The sequence below is a fragment of the Babylonia areolata genome, chromosome 3, assembly GCF_041734735.1.
Source record: "Babylonia areolata isolate BAREFJ2019XMU chromosome 3, ASM4173473v1, whole genome shotgun sequence".
Taxonomy (NCBI): domain Eukaryota; kingdom Metazoa; phylum Mollusca; class Gastropoda; order Neogastropoda; family Buccinidae; genus Babylonia; species Babylonia areolata.
This window is the reverse complement of record NC_134878.1, coordinates 28,447,869-28,472,868: the sequence shown is the minus strand read 5'-3', so window position 1 is coordinate 28,472,868 and position 25,000 is coordinate 28,447,869. Positions and strand designations below refer to the sequence as shown.

At 43.5% G+C, this 25,000-nt stretch overlaps 2 protein-coding genes across 2 annotated transcripts in view; one reads left to right on the top strand and one right to left on the bottom strand.

The window, feature by feature from the left end:
* LOC143280277 (orexin receptor type 2-like) overlaps positions 1-583 on the top strand; it is a 33,988-nt gene extending 33,405 nt beyond the window's left edge. The window contains exon 6 of the mRNA XM_076584908.1: positions 371-583. Coding sequence (XP_076441023.1) covers positions 371-540 — 170 coding nt within the window. The 3' untranslated portion in view covers positions 541-583. The remainder of the gene's footprint in view (positions 1-370) is intronic.
* An 18,828-nt stretch (positions 584-19,411) lies between these two features.
* LOC143279923 (uncharacterized) overlaps positions 19,412-25,000 on the bottom strand; it is a 31,821-nt gene continuing 26,232 nt past the window's right edge. Inside the window, exon 13 of the transcript XR_013054972.1 lies at positions 19,412-25,000. This exon is cut by the window's right edge and continues 944 nt beyond it. The gene's annotated coding sequence lies outside the window, so the exon portion shown is untranslated.

Sequence of the window (25,000 nt, the reverse complement as noted above, 5' to 3'; positions counted from 1 at the left end):
TCCTCTTCCACTTCTTCTTCTAAATGGTTTTGATAATTTGTCATGATGAACTGTGTGAACCGTGAGTTTATTTTCATGCGTGTTGTGTGTGTGTGTGTGTGTGTGTGTGTGGATGTGACAGTTTAGTGTTGACGCGGTTGAGCATTTGTATGTATGGTTTGACAGTCCTGATAATTATGGCTGGACTGTAAGCAGCAATGAACCAATAAACCCTTTCTGGGGTTGGGGTTTTTTAGTTTTGGGTTTTGTTTTGTTTTTTTGTTTGTTTGTTTTTTCGTTTGTTGCAGCCAAGTTCCTCAAGGAGTTCAAGGTGGACTATTAGCAACAATGAACCAATAAACCCTTCTGTTGTTTGTTTCCTTTGTTGCAGCCAAGTTCCGCAAGGAGTTCAAAGTCGCCTGCTTCTGTTGTTTTTACTGCGGCTTCCGGCACCGGCCCTTCCGGCGCCGCGAGCAGCACACCTTCACCATGACCTTCAGCCACAGCAACTACAGCAACTGCCACACGGAGGAGGTCACCCTCGCCAGCCTCAAGGACTAGGCCCCAGCCCTCCCTCCACTGCCCCAGCCCCTGCCCCCGCTGCCCCTGCCACGAGGAGAGAGGTCAGGTCCATGTCAAGTCCGTGGGTGGTGGTGGAGAAGGAGGAGGAAGAGGAGGAGAGGGCCCTGAGAAGTGAGGAGGAGGAGGAGGAGGAAGGGGGGCTGGAGGAGGAAGGTTTGTGACTCCAGTGGTGAGGGGTTTGGAGGAGGAGGAGGAAGGGGAGCCAGAGGAGGCACGTTTGTGACTCCAGTGGTGAGGGATTTGGAGTGTTTGGAGGAGGAATTGGGAGCCAGAGGAGGCACGTTTGTGACTCTAGTGGTGAGGGATTTGGAGTGTTTGGAGGAGGAAGTGGAGCCAGAGAAGGCACGTTTGTGACTCTAGTGGTGAGGGATTTGGAGTGTTTGGAGGAGGAAGTGGAGCCAGAGAAGGCACGTTTGTGACTCTAGTGGTGAGGGATTTGGAGTGTTTGGAGGAGGAGGAGGAGAGAGCAGGGCCCTGAGGAAGAGGAGGAGGAGGGTGTTGGGGCTAGAGTACGAATATTTGTGACTCCACTGGTGAGGGATTTGGAGTGAGTGGAGGAGGAGAGGGCAAGGCCCTGAGGAAGAGGACGAGGAGGGGGGGTGGCAAGAGGGGTATTGGGAGTGTTTGGAGGAGGAGGAGGATGCCCTGAGCCTGGAGGAGGAAGGGAGGGGGAGGAGAGGAGCGTTGATGAGTGGGGGTGTGGGGGAGAGATGGTGATAGTCAAGACGAAGGGTTGTCTGGTTTTGAGTTTTGTCATCTGTGTGTGTGTGTGTGTGTGTGTGTGTGTGTTGATAACCACAAATCTTGAAAGATGGGTTTTTGTTGGGGTTTGTGGGGGGTGGGGGGGTTTCCACAGGGGTGAAGGTTCCGAAATGCGGGTCTGTGTTTGTGACCAAGGTCTGTGACGATCAAGAGATGCTGTGGAATGTCCAATATTATGCTGTCTGCTATTTATTAAGACAGTCTGTCCAAAACAAAAAAGTCAGACTGTACTGTGCTGTCCTATATTATATTCATTGACTTCCGTGAGTAGTTTAAACGATGGTAAGGTTGGCCTTTTCTTCTTCTTTTTTTTCTTTTTTTAACAGCTATGAATCGGAGACTTAACAGCCCCGTGTTTTTGACATTTCTGACGGTCAGATTAATTTTGCTGTCCTGTTGTTCTAACATCTGTGAACGTTGAGCTGAGTCGTTCTGCAATTTTTACTTTTCTGTGAATGCCGGACAAAGCTGACCTATAGATACTCCACAATTCTGAGGTGACGAAACCGCGAATAACGGGTTATGATTCTGTGGCTTTACGGGGTTGTCCAGTCCTATATTTTACTTGATGTGTGACTGACGAATTGTCCAGTCCTGTGTTTTCCACCTATGAGTCGTGGACTGAGTGATCCCCGTGTTTTACACGTGTGAGTTAGTGAACCGTGCGATCCTGTATTCTACAGTGGTTGTGAATGGCGGGGCAGTGCAATCGCGAGTGTTTCATAAACTTGGTGAATGGGGGTTTGTGTATAATCCAGTATTTTACATCTATGAATGAAGGATAGTACAGTCCTGTATTTTACATCTATAATTGGCGGATTGTAAAATCCTGTATTTTACACCTGTGAATGATGGATTGTGCAATAGTGCAGTTTATATCAGTGAATAACGGACGCAGTTTTATATTTTACATCAGTGAAGGACGGATTGAACAATATTACATTTTACATCCGCGAATAACGGACGGTACAATCATGTACTCTGTATGTGTTCATGACGGATTGTACAATCATGTATTTTGTATCTGCAGATGACGGATTTTGTCGTCCTCTCTGTAATACAGGTGAATAAGGGATCGTGCAATCGTGTATTTTACATATGTAAACGATGGATTATGCGAAGATCAGACACACACAAAAAAAGATGTGTGGCTCATAAAAAAAATGTTAGTCTCTGAGTTCGTCTCGTTTCTTTGAAGGTCGGAAATTGCCTCCCTTGTTTGACAAACGGTGAAGTTCCGACTATTCTGTTCAGTAATCTACATTGAAAAAGACTGGGTTGGACAGCGCCATGAAAGCTGTGATGACACGACTCCTGCTGTGGTGAAGTTTGGATCACGCTGCTCGATTATTTACTCACAAGAAGGAAGGTCGAGTCACGAAGGTTGGACAATGACGTCTGATGCTGTACAAAAAAAAGGTTGAAGGTTGAACGACGAGTCGCGAAAGTTGGACTATGACGTCCAATGCTGTACAATAAAGGTTGAACGACGAGTCACGAAGGTTGGACTATGACGTCCAATGCTGTACAATAAAGGTTGAACGACGAGTCGCGAAGGTTGGACTATGACGTCCAATGCTGTACAATAAAGGTTGAACGACGAGTCACGAGGTTGGACTATGACGTCCAATGCTGTACAATAAAGGTTGAATGACGAGTCAAGAAGGTTGGACTATGACGTCCAATGCTGTACAAGAAAAGGTTGAATGACGAGTCACGAAGGTTGGACTATGACGTCCAATGCTGTACAATAAAGGTTGAACGACGAGTCACGAAGGTTGGACTATGACGTCCAATGCTGTACAAAAAAAAAAAAAAAAGCTTGGACTATGCTCTTATTTTAACTCATGAAGAAAGGGTAACGAGTTGTAGTGTGCTGTAAAACTCACGATTTCGCACAAATGTTGTTAGTACTTCAGTTTGGAGCAGGTCTTGGGGGGGAAAATCACGTTTCATACTTCACAGTCACGATCATATGTGACCAGTCTGTTCTGTGCTCTGTGTGTGTGTGTGTGTGTGTCCACTGATTTTTTTTTTTTTTTTTTTTTTTTTTTGCTCACAACTCCACTCCTAAACCCTCGCCCTAACCCTAGCGCAAATCAGCTTTGAAGGTTTCAAGTGAAACCAACACTGTTTTGACGCTTCTTCCCCTCCTGTTTCGATACGAAGACATCGGGGCTTGGATTCTTATACATAAATTGTATGTAACTATATATAGATATATATATATATATATGTGTGTGTGTGTGTGTGTGTATAAATGTATAAGTTATCTATATATAGATATACACATATATATATGTATATATATATATGTGTGTGTGTGTGTGTATATGTATGTATATATATATATGTGCGCACACACACACACACACACACACAAAGGTGTGTGTGCGTGTTTGTGTGTCTGTGCGTGTGTATGTGTGTGTTGCTGTGAGAGCTGTCATTGGAGTGTTTCGCGGTGTTTAAAGTCCCACGACTAGAACGTGAAACTGGACACCAGATGTTGGAATAACTGTGGGAGAGCATGAAGATGACAGTGAGTGTTTTACAGAGAAATTGGAAAAGAGAGGCCAAAAAAAAAAAAAAAAAAAAAAAAAAGAGCGCAAAGTATCTGGAATGATGTTACAGGTTTGGACAGCGGTGAAGGTGTGGGTGATGTCGTGTGTTCTGTTTGTCGTTCGAAGACAGGTAGTGCTGATTATTGTTACTGTTTTGATAACGTTGTCTGGTGTTTTGATGACAACGGTGATAGAATGGCTTTTTGTGCGTTACACAAGGTGAACAAAGCGACTTTGTTACTGTTACTGTAAATAAAAAAAAGAATATGGGTTGGTATATGGTGTGGGGAGCAGGGGGGGAGGCGGAGTGGGTGTGGGTATGACAAGACAGCTTTGGTGATAGACTTCATGTGATGTCAACAGTAGTCCAAATCACACTTTATGGACGTGTGGGGGGTTTTTTAATTGTTGGTAATGTCGTCTGTATTCTATTTTAATATATATTTTTGTGTTGTTTTAAGTGAAAGTCAGTGTTTTAACTGAATGAACCTTCTGTGTTGTTGTTTTTATACAAAATACTCAGATAATAACGAGTATAGAGATGGCATCAAGAATACACAGGTGGCGCCTTGACTTATTACACAAAACGAAACACTCTTGTGTACTGCTAAGCATCGTGAAGCACAGTGTTTGTCCCTTTTGTTTGTTCGTGTTTTTTTGTTTCATTACTGAAGGCGATCTACATACATTTTGATTCTAGGCAAGGCAAGACAATATGTATATTTGTTGTTGTTGTTTTTAAAGAAATACGTCAGAGCGAATCGATTCACCGAAGTAATCCATAACAGACAAACCAAAAGCCCATCAGTTTACTCATCAGTGTCTCACTGAAAAATCTGGACTTGAAATAAGTATTCTTAGACATGCGCTCCTTTGGTAATGAAAGAGTTAAAAAGTAATGGGTATACCTTAAGGACAAATTAAGTGCCCTTTGTCACGCTGGAAACATGGATATAAAGCAACTTTTGTTTGTTTCTTTAAAACATGCGTCCCTTTGGTCTGGCATTGTGTTTGATTACCCCCCCACCCCCACCCCAACCCCCCTCATCCCCCATGACTGCCGTGATCACAGCGATAGTGACGTCACTGGTGACATCATCAAAAGAAGGGAAATAACTCTGGAGAGGCTGAATATTCTCACATGATTTTGATCGAGAGTGGTATTGTCTCCGGACCACCTCCTTCTTCTGCGTTCGTGAGCTGCAACTCCCACGTTCACTCGTATATACTCGAATGGGCTTTTCCGTGTATGACCGTTTTTAACCCGCCATGTAGGCAGCCATACTCCGTTTTCGGGGGTGTGCATGCTGGGTATGTTCTTGTTTCCATAACCCACCGAACGCTGACATGGATTATAGGATCTTTCACGTGCGTATTTGATCTTCTGCTTGCGTATACACACGAAGGGGTTTCGGGCGCTAGCAGGCCTGCACATATGTTGACCTGGGAGATCGGAAAAATCTCCACCCTTTACCCACCAGGCGCCGTTACCGAGATACGAACCCGGGACCCTCAGATTTAAAGTCCAACGCTTTAACCACTCGGGGGGAAGTTAGTCAGCAGGTTGACACCTTCTGAACGAATGTGTCAAGGGTTGGGGCATCCTCAGTCTCCTGGGGGTAGGACGTTGCCGAATTCAACGACGTATTGACTTACATGGTTTTAGACAGAGAAGATCGTGTACAACACAGTTCTTAGAAGTAACTGAAGATCTCACAAAAATGATAGATATGGGTAAACCTGTAGACATAACTTATTTAGACTTTAGAAAAGCATTTGACTCTGTACCACATCAAAGACTTTTATTAAAATTAGCTTCGTATGGTATTACTGGAAGCATACTGAACTGGACAGAAAACTTCTTGTCAGAAAGAACACAGGTAGTTAGAATTGGAGAAAAAATGTCAACAAATGAAAATGTTAGTGGTATACCACAAGGTAGCATACTTGGCCCAGTGCTTTTTACAATATACATAAATTACCTTCCTGAAAGTATAGAAAGCAAATGCAAAATATTTGCTGATGATACTAAACTTTACGGCAATGCACAAAATAATACTACACTACAAAAGGACTTATATAAGTTACAAGACTGGACTTATAGATGGAATCTATATTTTAACGTATCAAAGTGTAAAGTAATGCATATGGGAAGAAAAAATCCAGAAAACAAATACGATATGATAATAGAAGACACCACACAGGACATTAAAAAATGTCAAAGTGAGAAAGACCTTGGCATAATTTTTGATAATAAACTATCTTTTGACATACATATACAGAATATAATACATAAAGCTAACCAGATGATAGGAATAATGAAGAGAACATTTTCCTATTTAGATAAAGATATATTTCTTAAACTGTATAAAGCATTAGTTAGATCACAAGTGGAATATGGTAATATTGTGTGGCACCCATACCTCAAGAGACAATCTATAGCTATAGAAAGGGTACAAAGAAGAGCAACTAAAATATTGAAAGAATGCAAATCTATGAGCTATCAACAGAGACTTACATACTTAAATCTGCATTCATTAAAGGGAAGAAGGCTAAGAGGGGATTTAATAGAAACATACAAAATGTCAAATTGCTATAAAGAAGTCAATGTGAATAATATTTTTAGAATGTCAGATTATGAGAGTACAAGAAATTTAATAATGAAAATTTGTAAAGAGCACTGTAATACTAACCTAAGGAAAAATTCATCAGCTAATAGAATCGCACAAATATGGAATGCACTACCAATCGGAACTAAACTTGCACAAAATACTAATGTGTTCAAAAATCTCCTTGACATGAACATCAATTTAAAAGAAAAATTTACTGACTTTGATGAGTGATTTACAGAACATGTAAAAGAAAGCATATGTATCCCACAAATAAAAGGACACCGATATTGAAGGGAACATAAAAAAAAGGCCGAGAGGCCTAGGCAGTCAAATGCCAGTCCCTACACTACTACTACTACTACTTAGGTTGTTCAGGACTGGGGTCTTCGTTTTGTTTTTGGTTGATGTTTTCTGGGTAGCTGTGGTGAATGCTCTGAAGACCTACACGAGCGTGTTAGGTTTGCGTTTAGTTCAGACATTTCCTTCCTCCCCGTCCACTCTACCCCCCCCCCCCACACACACACACACACACACACCTCTGTTGGGTACATGTTACATATATCCTGTGTTGCTGGCAATGGATTCGGGACCGAAGATACATGGGAAGGTCTTTGTTTTAGCCCTCTTCGACCTCAAGTTACATTAGGTAGACACATAGATAAATAGACAGGTAGGTAGGCAGGCAAAATATAGACTGGCAATAGATTGGCAGCATCATTTCTTCCCCTCAGCTGCTCTGTGTGACTGACGAAGTGAACGTCCGCACCTTGTTGTAAACGATAGTCATTCCGTTTTGAGTGGAAAAACTGTGGATATTGCCGATAGACATATAGATATCATATATAGATATTATGTGAAGCCCATCTGGCGTTGTGTCTTGCCACAATGGCCGAACCATACTAGAAGGGGTCATTGCTAAGCTGACTGTCAGCTGTGGTCATCAGCACAGTCACAGTGCCGTCCCCCTGAGGTAACCATGGTGCCCAGAGGTAATGGCTCTGACGTCGGACCTCAGGAGCAGAAAGCTGTACTAATGAACCTTACGATACCTGTTCCAACAGACGGTTGGTTGGTTGGTTGGTTGGTGTTTTTTAGCAACGAGTGTGGTCTGCGCCCGGTAAGCAGATACCCCCCAAAATAGGGAAACGGGGGGTGGGGGAGAGATGGGGACAGAAGGTGAAAGAATAAGCGCGCGCGCACGTGTGTGTGTGTGTGTGTGCAATATCCAGATTTCTTCCCCTGTACTCTTTCCATTCTGTTTCGTTTCGAAGACGGAAAAAGTTGTAGATTGGCAAAAATAAACCCAACATCCCCCCCCCCCACCACACACACACACACCCCACACCCCACCCCCCCACCCCCACACCCCTCGAATGACGCAAAGGAGGCCAATGAGAGTGGAGAGGAAGAAATGTAGAATATACATACCAATGTTATTAACCAGTTTACAACCTTTACCGTCCGAGACACGAAACAGAACAGGGGGAAGAAATGTGGATGATACCGTTTTGTTTGTGAGTGTGTGGCTCAAGTCTAGGCTTAACATGGCATAAACCTTCCCATCAAAATGCTTTAGTCTGCTGGTTTGCAAAGTGCATGTGCGCATTTTACCAGATTGCATTTCAATCGTCAGTGTCAAAAAGTAAATTGCTAAAACCTTCGAATGCGTCCGTGATATTCTTCTTGAAAGTGCTGGTAGATGGTATTGCTCTTAAATCAGTGTGGCATTGAGTTCCCGAGGTTATAGCGACTCCATAACTTGGGAATTTTTTACTCTTTTTTTTTTTTTTTTTTTTTTTTTTTTTTTTTTTGACACGTTTTCTATATGAATGTAGCAAACTCTATCTTCTGGTTGTATACAACAACAGAGTGGAGTGATGGCCTAGAGGTAACGCGTCCGCTTAGGAAGCGAGAGAATCTGAGTGCGCTGGTTCGAATCACGGCTCAGCCGCCGATATTTTCTCCCCCTCCACTAGACCTTGAGTGGTGGTCTGCAGCATGCACTTAACGCACGTAAAAGAACCCAAGGCAACAAAAGGGTTGTTCCTGGCAAAATTCTGTAGAAAATCGACTTCGATGGGAAGAACAAAAAACAAAACAAACAAAAAAAAAACTGCACGCAGGAAAAAATACAAAAAAAAATGGGTGGCGCTGTAGTGTAGCGACGCGCTCTCCCTGGGGAGAGCAGCCCGAATATGACACAGAGAAATCTGTTGTAATTAAAAAAAATTTTAAAAAAAATTAAGCAATACAAATATACAGGTGTAACCCCCAGAACTATTGCTTTTTCCTTTTTCTGTCTTTCAGATGAAAGTGACGCGGGCCACGTCTTGAAACGTAACGAAAGCAAATGTGCCACCACCAGCTGTTTTGCAGAAAATTATTTTAGTGGGACTCGAGTCGGGGGATGGAGGGGCGGGGGGGGGCAGAATTGGGGTGGGGGGTCCGTAGCAGAATGAAGGGGTTACGGACTGAAGTCTGGTTCAGGAAAATCATCTCTCGCTCTGATAACCTTGTAACGCTCTACGTTTTAATTCGAGAGCGGAATGGCTGTGGGAATAACGAGTCGAATTTTTTTTTTTTTCACCACCACCACCCCCAAAAAAGGGAGGGGGGGAAAAATTCGGTTTTGCCGAGTTCAACCCGTCCGGGGCCCGTTTCAAAGGAAAGTGGGGAGGGGGGGGGGGGTGCATGCATTTTCAGTGTATATGTTTAAACATCTTTGATTTCATTTGTTTATGTTTGATATTTTGGATCTCGATCAATACGTTGCTAAAACTTAAAGGGCATTAAGTGCAAGGTTTGTGTGTGTGTGTGTGTGCGTGCGTGCGCAATACAAAATGTAAATACAAAATCGAAAAAAAACCATTGATTCAATAGTTACAGGCCATAAGACCCATGTGAACAAAGGGATAGACAGTAAGGGCATGTACTGTGGGAGTGTGTGGGCATGCGTGCATGCGCTTGCGCGCGCGCGCGTGTGTGTGTGTGTGTGTGAAATACAAAATACAATACAAAATAGAAAATAATATTCAGTATTTACAGGCCTTAAGACCCATGTGAACAAAAGTGTAGACAATAGGGCGTGTGTGTGGGTGTGCATGAGTGCGTGTGTGGGGAGGGGTGGGGGCGGACGAGGAGGAAGACTGCTCCTTTTTCCTTTTTTTTTTTTTTTCTCTTTTTTTCCCCCTTTTTTTTTTCTTTTTTTTTTCATTTCTTTTTATGCGGGTCGCGGACTGACAGGTGGAATTCCTTCTGCACCCAGTTTCTTTCAGCTGGTTCCTTTCGATGGCAACACTGTTTGGATTAAGTCTTGACTTTTTTTTTTTTTCTTTTTTTTTTTTTTTTTTTTAATAATCACACTCCTCTCTTTCAGCTGGGTCTTTTCCATGTCAACGCTGTTCGAATAAAGTCTAGAATTACACACACACACACACACACACACACACACACACACACACACACACAGAGAGAGAGAGAGAGAGAGAGGGTGGTTTGTTTGTTTTTTCACTGTCTATTGAACAGGATGGTGGAGAGAAAAAGTGCAAGTAAAATGAACAACTCTACCGTCATAGGAAAAAAAAGAAGAAGAAGAAGAAAAAGACTATGTAAATATTGGGTTCTCTTGCGCCCTTTCAACAGAACGAAGACTAACAAATGTAGACCATTCAGCTCTCCACACTTTATTAAGTGAACACACAACCCCCTCTCTCTCTCTCTCTCTCTCTCTCTCTGCCTCACGCCACCACTTAACCTTATCCCTCCCTTTGTCCAAGTTTTACACTTCTTCCCCCACGTCCCAACCCCCTTCCCACCAATCGTAGGCCGCCTACGTCGTCATTTTCACCAGTCTCTGTGGCGAAGCACTACAAGAATAATCATCTGCACAATTTCTGTCGGTGTTTTTCACCAGAAACAGCCGTTCGTTTTTCATCCGCTTACTATGTGTGGCTTGTATTGGTTTGCCAAGCTGAAGTTTAGCAAGTGTGGGTTGCCGTACAGTACCCGTGGTGGTGGCGGTGGCGGAGGTGGTTGCGGTGGACTGGTACTACCGTTGAAGTCTCTCTCCTCATCCCCTCTCCCCTCCATCTTCGCACTCTGCTTCCCCTCCAGTTCCGCTCCCCCACCCTCCAAACCCCAAACCACCCCCATCCCTTTCCGGAGTGTAACGTTTCCAACTGACTCCCCGAACCATTACGTTCCTCTCTCCCACCCACCCCACCCCACCACTGCCACCCATCAAGTGTTTCTGGTACGTTGCGCAAAGCTACTCCGACAGTCTGGTGTTGATTATTTTAGAAGCCTTGATCTCATCCTGATGATTAGTATCGGGTGGTGGTGAAGGAGGAAGGGAGGCGATGCCTCTGGTCTGGGTCAAGAGGGGTGACTTCCCCTGCGGTAAATTATTCAGAGTTTGTCCAGAGATCATTTAAACACAGGAGGTTTTGTTGGGGGTTTTTTTGTTTGTTTTTTTTTGGGGGGGGGGGGGGGGGGGGGGGGGGTAGTGGGTTGCTGTATTTTTTAACGCGGGTTCTTTTAGCATCGTGGGTGGTGTCTTGTTTTCGGTTGGGTGGGGGTTGGGGGGTGGGGGTTTTTTTTTCTTTTTTTATGGAGTAAGGTTTAGAGCATGTCTGGCCTAGCTGGGCCAGAAATACTTACCACGCCTTTCCTCCACTGGTAAATTGTTGGATATATCGGTTTTAATTGAACTTTTTTTTGGGGGGTGGGGGGGGGGGGCTTGGGGGTGAATCTGTACAGATTTCTGAAGAGTTAGTTCGGATAGTAAGTCTCCTGGAGTATTGTTTGTTTTGCTGTTGTTTGTTTTGAAGGAAGATACGATGGAACGTTTACACCTGTACTATCAGGTTCGTATTAATCTTAAGAATCTGTACCGGGAGGGTCATTTTTAGGATGTGATGGAAAGTTACGCCAGAAGTGGAGGGAGGTGGGCGGGGGGGGGTCATATTTTAGGATTTAATGGAATGTTACAACTGTACCGGGAGGGTCATTTTTAGGAGGATGTGATGGAACGTTACACCTCTGCTGGGGGTTGAGGGGTATGTTGTTTTTTTTAGATTGTTACGCCAGAAGTGTGGGGGACATATCTTAGGATGTGTTGGAACGTTACACCAGTGCTGTAGGGGCCATATAGTAGGATAGGATGGGCGCCATAGCCGAGTGGTTGAAGCGTTGGACTTTCAATCTGAGGGTCCCGGGTTCGAATCTCGGTAACGGCGCCTGGTGGGAAAAGGGTGTAGATTTTTCCGATCTTCCAGGTCAGATCTTCCATTTGTGCAGACCTGCATGTGCCTGAACCCCCTTCGTATGTATACGCAAGCAGAATATCAATACGCACGTTAAAGATCCTTGTAATCCATGTCAGCGTTCGAAGGGGATACGGAAACAAGAACATACCCAGCGTGCACACCCCCTGAAAACGGAGTATGGCTGCCTACATGGCGGGGTAAAAGCGGTCATACACGTAAAAGCCCACTCGTGTACATACGAGGGAACGTGGGTGTTGCAGCCCACGAATGAAGAAGAAGAATAGTAGGATAGGGTATAATTGAACGTTACATCTGCACTGGTTTCGGGGTGGGGGTGGGGGCTTTTTTCTTTCTTTTTTTTTTTTTTAGGATATTAGGAAATATTAGATCTATTTGGTGAGGGTCATTTCCTTAATGAGGCTGTGATGGAACATTACACCTGTACTGTGGGGGTCATTTTCTTAATGAGGATGCAATGGAACGTTACACCTGTACCTGGGGGGTCTTTTTTGGGGTGGGGTGGGTGGATAAATGCGATAACGGTACCCTGTGGGGAAAACTTTTAGAGAGATTGTATTGTATTATGCTTTTTCTCTTTGAAATTCCGGTTGTTGTCCCCTGGGAGAGCAAATCGCCACGGTGAAGCGCCCCCCACCTGTTTTTGGGGGGAGGGGGTTGTCTGCCTGCAAGTGTAGGGGTGTTTTTTTTCCTATCCTATTTTTCTACAGAATTTTGCCAGGGAACAACCACTTTGTTGCCGTGGGTTCTTTTACGCGCGCTAAGCGCACGTGGCACACGGGTCCTCAGTTTATCGTCTCATCCGAAAAAGACTAGTACCCATACCACCACTCAAGGTCCATCAGAAGGGCAGAGTGAAAAATCCTGGTCCGTATGGAGGGACTCGAACCTGAAGACACTGGCTTCCTAGTCGGGCGCGTTACTACTAGGCCACTGCTCCATATGATGTGATGGCAGGAGTCATCGGTACCCCGTTAGGAGTGGCTGATATCATTACCAGAAGTGGTTGGTGTATCCACCCCGCGCTCCAGCTCACCACTACACTCCGTCCCTAGACGTTACGTGTGGTCTGACGGAACCGTCGACTTGACAATCTCTCTCTCTCTGTCTCTGTCTCTCTGTCTCTCTCTCTCTCTCTCTCTCTCTGTCTCTCTCTCTCTCTCTCTCTCTCTCTCTCTCTCTCTCTCCCTCCCTCCCTCCCTCCCTCTTTCGCTCTCTCCATCCCCTCTTTCGTTCACTCTCTCTCTCACTCTCTCGCTCACTCTCTCTCTCTTTTCTCGTTCACTCTCTCTCTCTCTCTCTCTCTCTCTCTCTCTCTCCTCCCTCCCTCCCTCCCCTCTTTCGTTCACTCTTTCTTTTCGTTCTCTCTCTCTCTCCTCTCTCTCTCTCTCTCTCTCTCTCTCTCTTCGTCTCTCTCTCCCTCTCTCTCTCTCTCTCTCTCCCCTCTTTCGTTCACTCTCTCTCTCTCTCCTTCCTCCACCTCTCTCACTCTCCTTCTCTGTCCCTCCCTTCTCTCCCCTCCCTCTCTCCCCCCCTCCCCCCCCCCCCCACCCCTCTCTCGTTCACTTTTTCTCCCTTTCTCCCCCCCCCCCCCCCCCCCCCCCCCCCTGACAACTGACATTCGAGCAGGCTGGGTTGACGGTGAACGTGTTGACATTTGCTGACAGACTACTAAAATACCTCGGGACGTTACTAGTTGTTAGTTGGAGGGTTCGGTGGCGTTGTTGGGGGGGGGGGGGGGGGGGGAACATTCGTGTGATCGGTCCTGCACAGCTGGTTTGTTTGATAAGTCTTGCCCACACTATGGGCTGGAGATCGAGACACAGAGGAAAGACAGAGTACTGTTTAGCGGCTGATTTGATGGGAAACACGTTGTGACTGATTTGGGGGACGGTTGGGGAGGGCGATGGGGGGGTGGGGCTGGGGGGTGGGGGAGGGGCAGGATTGTGGGGTGGTCGATATTATGGCTGCACAAACCGAAGGTGATGCATAATAATGGCGCATTATATGTATATTTTTACAATACTGGACGGACCATACAAATGCGCGCAAGTGCTTGTCCCTATATCATACCTAAAACAGTGTTATTTCTGTAATGGAGTCAAATTATGTGTGTGTTTGAGGGATAGGTTGCGGACTGGGTCGACAGATTGTGAATGCTTTGGACGTGTGGTTCGTGCTGGACACACACACACACACACACACACACACATATATATATATATATATATATATATATATATATATACATATATATATATATATATATATATATATATATATATATTCCCGTCGGAGCATTCATCCCATGGCAAATCCGAAACAAAAAGTTATCACTCTTATTCTGACAGTGCTACGGACAGTTGTTACTGGTAATGCATCTTTTACAGCTTAAGTATGGCAGTTTTCTTGTAGCTTACAGTGGGGATGAGCTGTCGAAAGAATTGAGTCAGTTCCCCCTGCTGATGTCGTTTAAGTTGCAGTTTTATTGATCTCTTCTCTGTTCTTGCATTAACAACTATTTCGTGATCCTCACACACACAAAAAAAAGAAGCATTATCGAGCTTCACCCTTTTCTTTAAAAGAAAAGCGTTAAGGTCCCCATCGAGGCAGTGAACTCATATCCACGGGCTCGGGGTAGGAAGGCGGGGCCCAATCTGCTCCTCCCGCCGGTTGAACCTTCCCCAACCAAGTCAGGTACCCGTTTCACATCCGGGTGGAGGGAAAACAATCGGAGTGAAGCGCTTTTCCCGAAGACACCACACCAGGTCGAGGGATCGAACCCTGACCTCTGGATCAGAAGTCCTGTCGTCAGGGCGAGGAATACTCCACCTAACGTCCGTCTTGCACCACTAAGAGGTTCACAGATGATTCAGAGAAAGGGCACTGCTTTCTTTGACATGGTGATTTAACATGGTTCGATGTATTCTGTGCAGTCAGTCCAGATGGATTCCTGAATAGTCACTGTGGTACAGGTCTGAAACACAGCCGGGAAGCTTGCTTCCCCTTTCATAGGTCTCTCAAACTACAAGGCAAGACTGCACTGGCTCCTTGTGCTGCAGCCTTGGGGGCTAGTTGGCCTTTGGGAACCATCCCAATGCCGACTGTCCTAAAACCCTCTTGGCCAAGAGAATGGGGGATGTAACTTGGGCGAGACAATATCCACTATAATCAAATTCTAGCCCAGATGTTTGGGACAGCAGTTGCCTCCTCTGCTGTTCTGATGGTCATAGTCGGACACGAAATGCCTTTGCTTTTGGACACACGGTGGAACTTTTTTTTTTTCCCCGGAGCCCCGTTAGACATGGCTAACATCACCACCGATCGTTTTCCTCCCGGCCATCCTTCCCTACCTTCTCCCTCCCCTCCCCTCCCCTGCCCTCCCCCCTACTCTGCCCCCAATAGAACCACCGACTTGTCCAGGGACACTGGAGCAGGCGGCTTGCCTGTAGACGTGTTGACATTTGGCGGACACAGAGGAATAGTGTTTCGGGGACGGCACAGTCGCTTGTTGAGTGTCCTGGGAGTGTCATGGTCGGCCCATTACCATCGTTTGTCTCACAGACTTGCCAAAACGTCGGCTAAACAGACAGAGAGAGAAAGAGAGAGAGAGAGTAGTGTTTAGAGACTGATTCGACAGGCAACACACTTTGGTGGTGGTGTTGAAAGGACTTTGGTGTGGTGGGGAGGCTGGGAGGGTTAAGTGCCGGCGGGACGACCGCAGCTGATGAATTAATCATGAGGCAAGTAATCGTGACACGTCGTTTGTATAAGTACATTGGCCAGACAAATATTATGTTCGTGCAAGGGCTGGTCTCCAAGGAAACCTGACACAACAGTGTTAATTAAGCCTGCCATCCTTCCTTCTTTCCTTCCTTCTTTCCTTCTCCTTCCTTCCTTCCTTCTTTCCTTCCTCCTTTCAGTCCTTATCCCCTCCCATCCTTCCTTCTTCCTTCCTTCCTCCCTCCCTCCCTCCCTTCCTTCCTTTGCTTTTGGAGACACGGTGGAACTTTTTTTTTTTTCCCGGAGCCCCGTTAGACATGGCTAACATCACCACCGATCGTTTTCCTCCCGGCCATCCTTCCTCCCCTCCCCTCCCCTGCCCTCCACCCTACTCTGCCCCCAATAGAACCACCGACTTGTCCAGGGACACTGGAGCAGGCGGCTTGCCTGTAGACGTGTTGACATTTGGCGGACACAGAGGAATAGTGTTTCGGGGACGGCACAGTCGCTTGTTGAGTGTCCTGGGAGCGTCATGGTCGGCCCATTACCATCGTTTGTCTCACAGACTTGCCAAAACGTCGGCTAAACAGACAGAGAGAGAAAGAGAGAGAGAGAGAGAGTAGTGTTTAGAGACTGATTCGACAGGCAACACACTTTGGTGGTGGTGTTGAAAGGACTTTGGTGTGGTGGGGAGGGTTGGGAGGGTTAAGTGCCGGCGGGACGACCGCAGCTGATGAATAATCATGAGGCAAGTAATCGTGACACGTCGTTTGTATAAGTACATTGGCCAGACAAATATTATTATGTTCGTGCAAGGGCTGGTCTCCAAGGAAACCTGACACAACAGTGTTAATTAAGCCTTCCTTCCTTCCGTCCTTCCTTCTCCTTCTTTCCTTCCTCCTTCTTTCCTTCCTTCCTCCCTCCCATCCATCCTTCTCCTTCCTCCCTTCCTTCCATTCTTCCTTCCATTCTTCCTTCCTCCCTCCCTTCCATCCTTCCTTCCTCCCTTCCATCCTTCCTTCCTCCCTTCCTTCCTCCCTTCCTTCTTCCTTCCTCCCTCCCTTCCATCCTTCCTTCTTCCTTCCTTCCTTCCTCCTTCTCCTTCCTTCTATCCTTCCTCCTTCTCCTTCCTTCTATCCTTCCTTCCATGGAGTGATCACAATCATTTGTTGATAATTGTGTCACTAGGCTTCTCTGTCATTTACAAGACATATGATGTAACGCAACCTGCCCCCTTTGTTCATTCCTCCAAGGGAAAAGTTATTTGTCCTGTCCTTAACGCGCAATAAAAGTTTTCCTGAAACGCAAGCACGAGAACATGCAGCCATAAAAGATGCCATTTTGTGTACGCGCGGTGTTAAAAAAATTTTTTTTTTTTTTTAAAGACGTTAATTTATAAAACAGATACATGAAAATTCTCACGATTTTTCTTCCACTCCTCTTCACTCCTCCTCCCTGTTCACGGATCAACTTTCACATGTGTGCGTGCACACACACACACACACACACACACACACACACACACACACACTAGCCCTATGTGTTCACGCAAATGATTTTTTTTCTGCTGTTGACCATGGAAATGGTTTCAGTTTGTGTCCATTTGTCCTAGCCCTCAGTTCTCGTAACCTGCCAATGCGGTCAATCAATCGACTGTTGGGGGGTGGGTGGGGGGGACGTTTCCTCGAGAGATGTATCACGTAGAATGCCATAAATCACTCAGTAAGTCATCGGTCTGTTGTACAGTGTCCAGTGTCTCGTGGCCTCCCTGTCACTACCCCCACCCCACCCCACCCCACCCCTCCTTGTTTGTGATCTTGTTGCTGTCTGCCTTCTTCACAAAGAGAAGCCGTGGCCGAGTCGGTTAGGTGTTGGACCTTCTGTCCAGTTGTTCCAGCAGTGGTCGGGGTTCGAGGCCCTGCTTCGGCAAGGTGTTGTGTCCCCGTGATGGAGTCTCCCGTCGGACCGACGGATGGATGAGTAGACAGGCAGGCTTATCTGTCGGTGCGTGTCCTCATATGAGAGAAGAGACCTATTCCGGATGCGCAGCACTTCCCACAGGTGTTGCAAGGGAAAACGTCTCCAGAAGTTGAGCCCTGCTTCCTTCGCTCACGCTTCTCCTCAATGGCCAGCGTGTGTCCTTGTAGAATTGAGTTTAACGACCTATTGGCAATGGGCCTTTAAGGTCAAGTTGTTCGGGGCTGTGGTCTTATCCGTGTGGTGTGGTTAAGGCGTTGGTCTTGTGGGGGTGTAGTCCTGGTTGCCTGTTCGAGAGGGGGGGAGGGAGGGGGTCCTTTGTGTCCCTGGGCACTTTTATACTCTCCATTTCCCTCACTCCACCCAGGTGTATTCGAATGGGTGTCGAACTTCCGTTGGGGAAGGTTAAAAAGGGGGAAGGGGAAGACTGGGCCCCGCCTTACGCCAAGCGCTATAGGCACCGTGGATATGAATTCACTGCTTCGGTGGTTGTAAAAGGCTATAGGGCTTTTTAACCCGGAAGGTGATTTATTTATGTGTGCGTGGTTATTTCTTTTTTCTTTTGGGGGTTTTTGTTTGTTTGTTTTTTTGTTTTTGCTGTTTTGTGTTGTTGTTTTCTTTTTGGAGGGTGGTGGTGGCTGTATTCTCATTACTGTTCAAATGTCAGAGTATTAAAAAAAATCAGTGTACAGTCATTTGTGTGCGACATCAGATTTTTCTTTTACATTTTTGTTCCTGCAGTATAAAAGATTATGTGCGGATGCAGGTGTACACGAAAAATTTTGGTTTACCTCCGCCATTTCTGGAGAATGTTCAGAGCGTTTCACCGCAGGAGCGAAGGTTTAAAAAAAAAAAAAAAAAAAAAAAAACACTGCCAGAAACTTACATAACACTGGTTGTTTTTATGTTTTGGGGGTTGTGTTTTATTTCTGAAGGACGCTGGGTACACAGACTGAGAGAGGATGGGGTGACAGGGAATCTTCTTGATATCATATTCCATACTGGCTACTCTTGTGTGATTTTATATATTGTCCAGGATACCTATGCGCATGTTAGAACATAATTGAAACTGTCGGTTCTCTTGTACATACATAATTGATGAATGTCGGTGTTGTGCGCTGTTCATCTTTTTGCTTGTGCCCAAGACCCAAGAATATATATATATATATATATATATATATATATATATATATATATATATATATATAAAAAAATCATAGGTCTTTTGTATATTGTTGTCCAGGCCACACAGTCATTCATTATTGATGGTGATGTTAAACTGTAAATATTCACAACACACTAATGAACCATATATATATATATATATATGATTATGGGTCTTTTATATACTGTTGTCCTGGTCACACATTCATGATTTATTGATGATATACTGTAAATACTGACACCATGGAGTTGGAAAGACATCCTTCTGTACAGTATGGATCACTCCGATCCCCCAATCAGCCAGTTGGCAACTAGCCGTGTATTTGTCTCTTTACACCACGATTCCTTTTATTGGCAAACGCAGATGCCAGCATGAATATCATCAAAGACCCTGTAAATAGCCTATGTCACCACGTTTTATTTTTCCCTGTGTTCCTTCTCTTCCTACTCTTCTTCGTTCAAATCTTCTTTTTTTTCCATGAAATTGAGCAGAAATGTTTGGACTGCCCTTTCTGTGAGGTTCTGTGTGAAACTGAAATCTATTTCATGTTCATTTGTCCAGAAATACCACCGACAGGTTAGAGAGCAGTTTATTCTTTACAAACTTTACAGCTTTTTCTTTCCATGGAGTGACCGCAATCATTTGTTGGGTATTCTGTCACTAGTGGGGGGTATGAAGAAAGAAACGCTAATTCATTATAAAAGAAAAGAAAATTGTTTAACTTTTTTTTTGGGGGGGTGGCCGGGGGTAGTATTTATATTCAAGTTAGAATTACTGCTGTCAAATGTTTTTTGCAGTATTTATGTTCAAGTTAGAATTACTGCTGTCAAACGGCGTACATTGCTGTTTACATAATTATAGGCATTTCAGTTAAAGATAAGCTGTACGGACGGATTAAGTACTTTTTTTTTTCTTCTTTTTTTTTTCATGCGAATGAAGACTTACCTTGTGTCCCATTTTCATCCCCTTCCTACTGTTCTCTTGGACATTGGCAGATGGCCATGTTCAGTAAACTGTTTGTCTCGTCTCCCTACCCTCTTATGATAGGTTTGAATTCGCACAGAGAGAATACCTGTGAATCTTCTGTGGTCACTATATACACAGTGAATAACTAGAAAGATCTGATGCCAAAGTGTCTGGAACACACATGTGCACAAAATCATACAGCCACTCGCTTACCTTTCCCCAAATAGACCCTCTCTTTTTTTTTCAATGGCTTTTTGTTTGTGAGTAAAAGGAATCATGGCTTTTGTTGTCATTGTTAACTGTTGTCTTTTGTGCCGGGCCAGAGAACTAAGACCGCATGGAATATTAATCAACTGGCCTCTTTGAAAATGAGCTGAGTGTGTTTGTCCGTCAAAAGGCCACCATGATCATGTGCAATACACACACTATCCGGGTATGATGATTGTTATTGTCTGGGTGTTTTGGCTTGGAGTATGAAGTTGTGTACGGTACTACTATACAAACTTTGCTGTATTTAATAACTTGAAAAAAGAATATTCTTTGGTGGCTTGGAAAATGTGCACATGCATGCGTGAATTGATTTGTATTTCATCCTCAACCCTGTTAGTTAAGATTTTTTTTTTTTTTTTTTTAATAATTCAGCTCTGACTGTTATTGCAGTCGATGCCTTTTTTGTAGTGGGTGTTATAAGGTTGGTTCTTTTTGCTCATATTCACCTTTTCCCTCCTGTCCAATTTTCTCACATATTTTTTTTAATACTGTTGATTTGACAGTTCATCCAAGAACTGTTACTGCTGGAGGGCTTTGGTGTTACCATGAGTGTTCCCCCCTTCCATCATTGTGCTGTGAGTGACGAAGTTTTGTGTACATGGCATACTAACACTTGTATGTGAAGTGTTTTTTCCTCATTATCTAGATAAGTGTTGATATAAAGAACTTGTGGTAGGACCAGATCAAACATGTTCAACATGAGTGTACAATTGATTAATTACTTGGTTTGTTTAACAGTACCTTCATGTAGGTCTGCTTTTGTTTCTTGCTTTTTTTCCTCTCACCTTTCCTTTCACACTCCTAAACACTTCCAGTGCGAAGATGGGTATGGTTTTTTTTAAAATCATTCTGAAGAGCTAGTCAAACCAGTATCAAACAATTTTAAACATGTTGATGCATTACTTTTCTTCATTTACCAGTAACTTTAAGGTCTGCTCATGTTTGTTTTTTTTTAATTTTTCCATCTCACTCCTGATACCGGTGTAAAGATGGGTACAATTTTCAGCAACTGTTTTGAAGAACTAGTCGACCAATGATTGTCAGCATGTAAAGATTTTTCTTCAACAAGATCTTTTGGTCAAATTGATTAGTCTGTTTTGCCTGCTGCTTTAGATCCAGATTCCACAGCTGGCCAGTGTAAGTGAGCCATTGTACAAATGACTGGTGGATCATAAACTAACACTCATTTTTAACTAATGCTGCTTCATCGTTTCCTCAAAATGACACACTGTCATGCACATGTATTTCAAGAAGACGGGTAGTCTGCAGTGGAAGGGTGTTTGGCGAGTGAAATTATTATCAGCTTTGCTATTATTTCTTTTGTAAATACACATACGTTGCCGAGTCTACCAGTGGGTATACTGAAGTCTTTTCATTGTCTGCACCTTGCTGTAATTGAATGACATGACCTTATACTGTTTTAGTTCATTACAATGGCACCCTGGGAGAAAAATTAGTTCCAAAGGCACCTGAAATGTTATGGTTCTGTTATAAAGGCACCCACAAACTTTTGTTATTGGTCTTTTCTGTTCTAATGGCACTTTGATTAAAAAATATATATATTTAGGTTCCTCTTCAGTCTGTTAGCAAGACCACACACAAAAATATGTTGACAATGAAGCAGAATGTTCAGATTTTTTGTGAAGGGAGGGGCAGGAAGAGACGATGTTTTGCACTCTGTACAAATACTTTTGCAGTGCAGATGGTTCTATGTTTAGGTTATGTAGGCTTTATCATCATCCTCCTCCTCCTCCTGAGACAGCCACAGTCAACATACTATCAGGGTACTCTGCCAATGGGGGATTTGTGGAGGAAGGAAATTGTTCAATAGAAAGTATGATTTAGATAAAAGGATAACTATGAGAATTCTACTCTATGTGGGGGTCTTTGTTCCACTCGGGGCTGATAACTATGAGAATTCTACTCTATGTGGGGGTCTTTGTTCCACTCGGGGCTGATAACTATGAGAATTCTACTCTATGTGGGGGTCTTTGTTCCACTCGGGGCTTGCCAATCTTCGCCATCCTGAAGATGAGCCAGGACTACCACCCCCCTAAACAAAAAGCATTCTACGGAAGTGTGGGATGGGGTAGGGCAGACTTTATTCCTACCTAGTCTAACTGGCCGTGGTGGAGTCTTACAGTTGAATGTGTCAAGGGTGCCAGCTATGTTATAGGGAAGAGCTTGGAAGGAGGACCTATTCCTACCCAATCTAACTAGCTAGAGTGGAGTTGAATGTGTCAAGGGTACCAGCTATGTTATAGGGAAGAGCTTGGAAGGAGGACCTATTCCTACCCAATCTAACTAGCTAGAGTGGAGTTGAATGTGTCAAGGGTACCAGCTATGTTATAGGGAAGAGCTTGGAAGGAGGACCTATTCCTACCCAATCTAACTAGCTAGAGTGGAGTTGAATGTGTCAAGGGTGCCAGCTATGTTATAGGGAAGAGCTTGGAAGGAGGACCTATTCCTACCCAATCTAACTAGCTAGAGTGGAGTTGAATGTGTCAAGGGTACCAGCTATGTTATAGGGAAGAGCTTGGAAGGAGGACCTATTCCTACCCAATCTAACTAGCTAGAGTGGAGTTGAATGTGTCAAGGGTGCCAGCTATGTTATAGGGAAGAGCTTGGGAAGGAGGACCTATTCCTACCCAATCTAACTAGCTAGAGTGGAGTTGAATGTGTCAAAGGTGCCAGCTATGTTATAGGGAAGAGCTTGGAAGGAGGACCTATTCCTACCCAATCTAACTAGCTAGAGTGGAGTTGAATGTGTCAAGGGTGCCAGCTATGTTATAGGGAAGAGCTTGGGAAGGAGGACCTATTCCTACCTAATCTAGCTATAGTGGAGTTGAATGTGTCAAGGGTACCAGCCGCCAAATCTGTTTCCTAATATAGGTTTGGAAGAATGAGAATTTCCTTTACTGCACTGAATCCGGCACAGTCATTGTTAGGAATGGCCTCTTCTCTGCCAAAACAGGCAGGGACAAGGAAGAACCTGTAGAGGGCCTGGTTGTTGACCTTGTCCAAACTCTGCTGTACAAAACTCTTTCTCTCGTCCAAATTCTTTGGTCTGTTTTATCCCATCCATCTGTTACACATCTTCAAAACAGAGTGCTAACTCAAGTTTAAAAAGTTTGGAGTTAAGTTGCTTGTTCATCATTAGTTTTATTTATTATGCCAGTCATGAGAAGGAATAGAATTCCTTCTTTGAACTTCACCATCCATTTCTATTAACATTTTTTCTGCTCAGAAGTTGTTGTTTTTTTTGGGGGGGGGGTTGTTTCATTATTCTTACTTCCTAGAAATTATTTCCATTGGTTTATGTTTTGAAGTCATTCTGAAATATTCCCCATATCCCATGGCAATAAAATAATCTCTTGAAGTTGCTTAAGTCATCCAAATAAGTGATAAAAAAAAAAACTGTTTTACAAGAATCTGTACTTGATCACAATGTGATGTATTGTGCAATATGGAAAAACTCGTTAAAGTATAGAATATTGGTATTGTGCTTCTTTATCCTTTTTTCATTTCTGTACTTACCTAGTTTAGTGGTGTTCAAAAAAATGTGTTTTGCGCAATACATTGTCCTAATATACTGGCATTGCATCAATATTTGTCAGTTTACTTATGAATGTGTGCATGTGTTTATGCATGCAGCAATTACTTATTTTAAAAAAAATTATATATCTAAGCCATCTCTGGCTTCAAGCATCCCCAAAATAAAATGGGGAAGATGGTGTCCTTTAGAAAGCAGAGAAAATGCAGTTGATAGTGTTTTAAATAGACATCACAATTTGCTTTATTTCAAGTGTAAAGAAATGGAAATTACAATGTATATAAAACTGTCACAGAACATTAATTCTGAATACAACATAATACTGAATACTTATTACAGAGTTACATGCACATGTTTTTCCTCCACTACTATATTTTAAAAATTATAATTTTAAAATAGCAAAATCATGACACACTGTTAAAGATAAGCAAGTAGCAATTTTTATGTTTAAAAAAATACATTGCTTACAGACTCCAGTAAGGTGAATGTTTTAATTATTCATGAAATTAATAAATTCAATTATATGTAAGAAAATGATACATTCATCATCTTGTTTTATGCAAGCAAAAACATATTGCTGAAGGTCTGTTCCTCTCTTACAAGGTATTGCAGAAATGTTTTCAACCTTCATTTCCATCTTACATGTCTTTTGAACAGTATGGGTGCCTGCTTTCCCAGCATGTAAAAACCTGCACTTCCCAACATTCTGATTACTGTATATATTCTGCTTACATAACTATGTAGCAAATTATGTACATCACACACAAAAAAAAAAGAAAAAGGTGAAATATTCTCGATCAATTCACTAATGAATTTTTTTTAAACTTGGTACAAGTTGTATATCCTCCCTCCAAACATCTTACAGAATATTCATGCCAACAAAAATCTTAGGAAATGATGGGCAGATATGTAAGCATGAACACATCACCAATATTGTAAGATATCAAGTACTAAATGTAGGGAAAAATCGAATATGTTAAAAAATTCGAGACCATTCAGAAGGAGAAAAAAAAAAGTATCACCTCATGCACTGGCACTAAAATCAGTAAACACATACTGGCTGCAATACAAAATAAAATATAACTATCACATTTAAAGTGATATGTGATCTTTCAATCCAATACACCAGAGTAAGCATCTCTGAACAAAGGTTCTGTTGCGCACACACTGCCACTTAGTCATCTGAATAAACCTTTCACCCCAAACCCCTCTATATTCTTCACAACATAAATTTTGTCTGGCTAAGTACATAGTGTTCATGTACAAGCTGTTGCTTCTGACTAGCAACTCTTGACAAGATTTCAAATTTCACAGGATATGAGTTTGTTTTTTTTCAGCAACTCACAATCACCCCCAGCATACTCGACAAATATCAAATTACAAACACACTGCTGCTTTCTTCTGGTACCACACAATCACAGAATTTGTCACACTTGCACAGAATTCAGTGGCTACACTTTTCCACACAGTCATCATCTCTTTTCAATCATGTCAGCCATCACAATTGGTTTCACTTTTTTCTTCTTCTTTTAAATTTGCATGAGTTGAATTTGTTATCAGTTCAA